This window comes from Charadrius vociferus, unplaced genomic scaffold (assembly GCF_000708025.1).
Source record: "Charadrius vociferus isolate BGI_N301 unplaced genomic scaffold, ASM70802v2 scaffold1284, whole genome shotgun sequence".
NCBI classification, from domain to species: Eukaryota; Metazoa; Chordata; class Aves; order Charadriiformes; family Charadriidae; genus Charadrius; species Charadrius vociferus.
Genome location: NW_009648060.1, coordinates 255,061 through 260,792, shown reverse-complemented (window position 1 = coordinate 260,792; position 5,732 = coordinate 255,061). Strand labels below are relative to the sequence as shown.

The following is a 5,732-nucleotide window of genomic DNA, read 5'->3' as shown; positions in this document are numbered from 1 at the left end:
GGAGAGTTTCAGGCTGCGGAACACTGTCCCTCTGATAGTGCCGTTTCCAAACATGATTAAGGCACTGAATAGGGCTTATCAACTTGTGCAGTTCTGTTTTGTATTGGCTCCCTGGTGAATGGAGTTTGCTTGTAGACAGAACTTTCTCAGGTTTCTCAAATGGCAGCGGATCATAGACCAAGTCCTTGTCAAATTCTGAAACCCAGAAACTGTTTCTGTAAAGAAGATTTTGGTGTGATTCATCCTCCTAGAAAATAAAACAAAACAAAACAGCTGAGCAGGAACCTCAATACAGCCACCCAAAATTCAACCAAGAACTGTTAGGAGTTTCCAGGTTTCGCAATAATACATAAGGAAGGCTTAAGGATTCTCACCTGGACGGGAATCGGGGTGCAACTCTCTTGTTCTGGAGTTCTGGGACCTCGCTTGCCAGCAGCCACTGTTTGTATTTTCAGCTTGGATCTTTTCTTGTGACGTTTCTTTTTCGTCTTACCACGATGCCTCCCCCTCCAACAGGTAGGTGCCATCTTCCCCTCCGTTGCATGGGCCACATTGTTAGGGATTTGATCGAGACTGTCTGACCGGCTATTGGAAACCAAAATGCATGAAGTCTCTTAGATCTGACGGTGAAAGCACACCTCCAGTTAACAATTATGACCCACAGAACAAGAATAAGAATTAGCAATTCTGCCTTCTGTGATTTAAAGAATAGAGGACGATAACATAAGTTCTTGCCTTCTAACATGTAGCATTTGTAACTTCAATATCAAGGCACAATAGCAGTGCAAGAAATAAATATGGGGAGGGTGTGGGGGAAGCAAAGCATTAAGTCTCCCAGTATCTGCAAATTCTGCAAGGAGCAGCAAGACTGGACAGCAAAGTAGAGGGAAAAGCGCGGAATGTCTCCAGGTTGCTTTGAGACAGTTTGTGTCTGTGATTTATAGTGAACACAGAGATTATGCATAAATGCAATCTATTTTAAAAAACTGTTAAAATTAATGAAAGTGCCCATAATACAAATATCTGCTCTACTTGAAAGAAAAATAGGCTTTGCACCAAAGAAAAGGGATGACTAAGTGCACTCAAATAAAATAGCTTCAAAAAGCCAAAATGTTCTGGCATGTAAAGCTCAAAACTATAACATGATTTCTAGGAACGCATACATATACAAAACAGCACTGGCCAGCACACCAGCTGGGGGTCTGTCCAAACGGGTACAACTCCTAAGAGGAACATTTGCCTGCAGTTATTCAATACCAATCATAGCAGTTAGATTTTTTTTTTTTAATCAAGTTGTAAGAGAAAGCAGGATATTCGATCTTCAAATGAAGAAACTGTAATTGTTCTGGTGATCCACGCAGTATATCATCTGCCCTCACTGATCAGTGATGCAGTTCACAGCCAGCATTGCTCTCTACATCTTTTCCTGCTGTTTCAGTGCACCACTGAGAGCTAAAAGATCCAAGATGTAGGGTTCTAGGTGATGGCGTTACCACATTGCCTTGAACCTGAATATAGAGCTGGCACGAATGCCACATGAACCCTCTAAGAAATGGTTCACTCCGTATTTCTTCAGTTGGTTCATGGGACAACGTCATAAAGTCAGTGGGCAATGTCAAGCCACATACCTTGCCAGGCCAGGTTCAGCGTCTGAAAGCTGCCAGAAGACAGACAGCACCAAATTCTATATCCCAGTTACCCGCTTCAGCCAGCACTGGAGCTGCTTGATAAAGTTCCAGTATGTGCCCCGACAGGGCATGTATTCTTCATGAAGAAAAAGTGGCTCAGTCCCAGATGACTTCAGAAAAGCAAGACCCTGTTACCCTCCCTTTACCACTTTCAGCTTCTCTTCACAACTCTATTTCTGTTGCTGACGCTGTCATTAAGCAAAGGTTCTTCTCTCATCCACTGTTGTTTATCCTCCCCAGAAACAAAGCAGTTCCTTTTTCTCAGGATTACTTCTAGCAGCAGCCTAAGTTTCCCACAACTTTTCAAAGAGGATGGTCTACCAAGGTTTCAAAAGCATCAGGACAGTTCAGTTAAAAAAGTCTGAAAACTTTCCCTTGGATGCTTCCACTTCAAGCCCATGAACCTCAAAAAATGAGTCAGTCATTTCAAAACAAATTTGTCAAGCAAGAAATAGAGGTAGAAGACAATTAGCAGGCACTGACAGTAAGACAATGCAAGGTGTTTTGAATGGTTTGTGCTTAAACTTATATGTTCTCCTAACACAAAAAGGTTTTGAGGAAGATGTTTGGGGAAAAGACACACTCTTCCTGAGCCTCAGACAGAAAAGCTAATCCAAACAGGAGTGCTTTTGGACAAAATACTGTAAGCACACAGAGCCAGGGCGATTTGGAACAGGTCAGCACACATAACAGTGAAGGTGGGTATTCATGGTAAGGAGTCTCTCACCTGTAACGCTTACTATGAGCAATAAAGGATCTCTCTGATAAAGTGGGGCTGAACTCCTGACTGTTTTCACCTGTGTGAAAGAAAACAGCATCATCACATGTCTTCAAGAGCAGGCAAAGTCTCTCCTGGTAACAACTGGACTAAGAAACAACTCTACCAACTTGCTAAACCAAACAGCGATACAGACAAGTCCCCACGCGGTCGTGCCACGTCACCCACACTAACTTCTTCCTCCCCCAGCATGAGACAGCTTCCCAGCACCGCAATCTCCTGATCCCCCAGCTCTTTCCCACCTGACAGCTTTACTTTGTTTTTCTTCTCTTTCCCCCCACCCTCTTTTAAAACCTTTCAGAAGTCAGCCAAGAACAGATGACCCAAGCAGGACACAGGTTTATAGTCAAAGCAGCTAGGTGCAAAGGCCACATGCTGTTGTGTTATTTATGCTTCATTCAGTGGATGCTGCCGCATTATTAGGAGATTTCATGAGCTTCCTAAATAGAGACTGGGATGTGTCACCAACTCCACCCCACTTGGGATTACAAATAGATTTCAGCTCAGCTCTCCAGGAGTGCAAAGTGAGTGAAATCTCATACTGCACTGCACATTCCTTTTTCTCAATGAAGAGCAGACCGCCCTGCTACTTACATTCTGCTTGGGCAATAATAGAAATTGATGCACAGCCTCCTTCTGTTTCTTCTTTTGCTGTTCCTTTGGTGATTACATCATTCAGGATTTTCCACTGACTGTGAAAGATGACCTTCTTTGAATCTTCTACTTTGCAAACACTGCTCTGCTTTTCACTCACTGTCTCGTTCAGCCCCTTCGTAGCTGTGAGCTCCTTCTTGTGCTTGACGGCTGGATCAGGAGCTCCCTGGCATGTAATTCCCATCACTGCCATTTCACAGGTTCAGAGAGTCACTAAGTAAGAACAAAAAAACCAAAGCAAAACACTTGTCAAAATGGTTAACTTCTCAGGCAGAAGCAGCTTCAAGTTCCTGAGAAACAGGAGGCTGCTGAAGGTTATCAAATTACTAAATCATTCCAACCAAATCAAGGTCCTACCCAATGTCTGAGCATGGAGCTGAAAAAGAATCCAAGACTGCCAGCTCCCCATCCCTGACTTGTACCACTGAAGATCTGAATAATCAACATTATTCTCAGTATTAAAAATATGAGACCGCACAGGTTTCAAAGGCAAGTTTATTTCTTGGTATATTCCCTTAGTTTAAATACAAACAGTGAAACCATAAAGAAGAGGGAACTCTTGCATCCCTAAATAGGAAGAACATTCACCCCCCAAAAAAGAAAAAAAGAGAAGATACCAAAGATTTTCTCCTAGAGTGCACCTAGGAGAGATTACATTGCGCTCCCACACCACATAAAATGGCCATAAAATCCTGCTAATTACTTTCTTCCTTGTACTCAGTCACCCTTAAATCCATTTCTCATTTTTCCTTCCTATGAAACAAGGCTAGGCAATCAGCCTGCCCATACATAACTCCTCCCTCGCTCCCCTTCCTTCCCCTGAATAACTTTTGAAATACTTGGTCGAGCCTGACAAAAGCAGAGCTCTTACGGTGAATGGGATTAATGCAAGTTGGTGATGGAGAGGACAGTGATGGTGCTGGAAAAAAACGATCCCCTCCGCTTGGCAGCAGCTGGCGAGTCAATCAGCATGGCTGCCGGCTGACCAGTTAGCGTAAATGTAGCTCCAAACAAGTCCCAGCACATGCCAAATCTTGGCCAATTGGCAGGGCAGAGGAAGGTGGAAGGGAGCCAGGGGTGGAAAGGGAGAAGCATAAAGAAGCATGGAAGCAAGGCACCGCGGAACAGGACAGGGGTATATTGTGGGGTGGAAATCAGGAATGTGGAGAGTTCGGAGTTCCCTACAACCGTGCTGAACGCAAGCCCACAGGAAATACGGCTTTGGTTTAGCCCCTGGTCCCCTCACCCGGGATTCCAGGAAAGTTAAAACATCATTGTTTTCTATGTTTTAAACCCAAATATGCTCTACTGGCCCTTAACTGTAGAGATCACTTCCTTGTGCCCTTCCTGTCACAGCTCAAGTGCAAAATCTAAAAATGAACGTTTCCATCATTAAACAACCCACGAAAGTTCAGAAACCTTAGCAAACACATACAGGTGTTAAGTACCCAGTATAAGACAAGGAGGAGGAGGAGGGACATTTGGATGGGGGCCAGCAAAAACAAGCTCTCGGAACTATTACAGAAGCACATCTTTGGGGCTCATCAGTTTAAATCTGCACCAGGGATTTTCTTTTCCTTTTTTCTTTCCTTTTTTCCCCTGCCTTGAACAGCTGCCTGGGGCAACAGGACGTTAACAGGCTCCTGGAAACCCAGAGATCGGTCAGGAAAAGACAAAACTAGTGGGTGCTCAGTGCCTAAAGGACCACCAAGGAAAGGGAAAGGGAGCCAAGCGCATGAACCTTGGTGTGATGTGTAAATGAGTCACCTAACAACCTGGCAGGTATACAAGGAAAGTCAACAATGACCACATTCAGCGGCTAAACAGAGAACAGCTGCTGTGCAAAAGAAGTGCTGATGACAGTATCCCACTCATTACGCCCGTCCCGCTCCCTCTCCTCTACAGAAATTATGTCAAATCTCAGTGCTGTAAAATAATCCCTTGGAGCGGCAGAAAGAGAGCCTGCCAGATGACTAACCCAAGCCACCAGTGACCAAACTGACAAGTTCAGAGCTATTTTTATACTCACTCTCTCCTGATTTGCATTAACTCTGTTCTCTCCTTGCCCTCCCCTCACCTTCAAGGACCTTCAAGGTCTGCACCCATCCCCATCGCCAAAAAATATGTAATTCTACAAGTCACTCCTCAGCTTAGTTAAGAGACAACAGAGGGAGGAGAGAAGCAAAATTGCAAGTCCTTGTCGCCCTCTGAAATGGAAAAGAATAACAAGGAAACATTACTGAGATTAAAGTCAACAAAGCACATACCTCACTTGCTGACTGAAAAAAAAAAAAACATTAAAAAAAAAAAAGAGGTAGCTATTGTAAGAAACGTCCTCTAACACAGCAGCCGCCAGCACTCAGACAGTTTAATGTGTGACTCAGGTCTACAAGGCTGTGTAGGCACAGAAGCTGCAAGCCCAGCCCAGTTTAACTATTGCCAAACAATTTTCAGGTCCTTATAAGAATCAAAAAACCCAACTATTTTTACGGTTACATACACCAATGTGTAGTTGGCAGAAGCTGTGATTAAAAAAATAACTATCAGAACTTTTAAATAACTTTTAAAGCATAACTTCTCTTGAAGCTACATATTGAGAACTGAGCAGGCTA

The 5,732-nt window shown here is 43.7% G+C and overlaps 1 protein-coding gene across 1 annotated transcript in view; it reads right to left on the bottom strand.

Annotated features, from left to right (window-relative positions):
* Positions 1–3,319, bottom strand: part of MAP3K14 (mitogen-activated protein kinase kinase kinase 14) — a 15,656-nt gene extending 12,337 nt beyond the window's left edge. Inside the window, 4 exon segments of the mRNA XM_009883717.1 lie at positions 2–247; positions 375–585; positions 2,416–2,485; positions 3,061–3,319. Of these exon segments, the coding sequence (XP_009882019.1) occupies positions 2–247; positions 375–585; positions 2,416–2,485; positions 3,061–3,313 (780 nt within the window). The 5' untranslated portion in view covers positions 3,314–3,319.
* Positions 3,320–5,732: the final 2,413 nt, after the last annotated feature.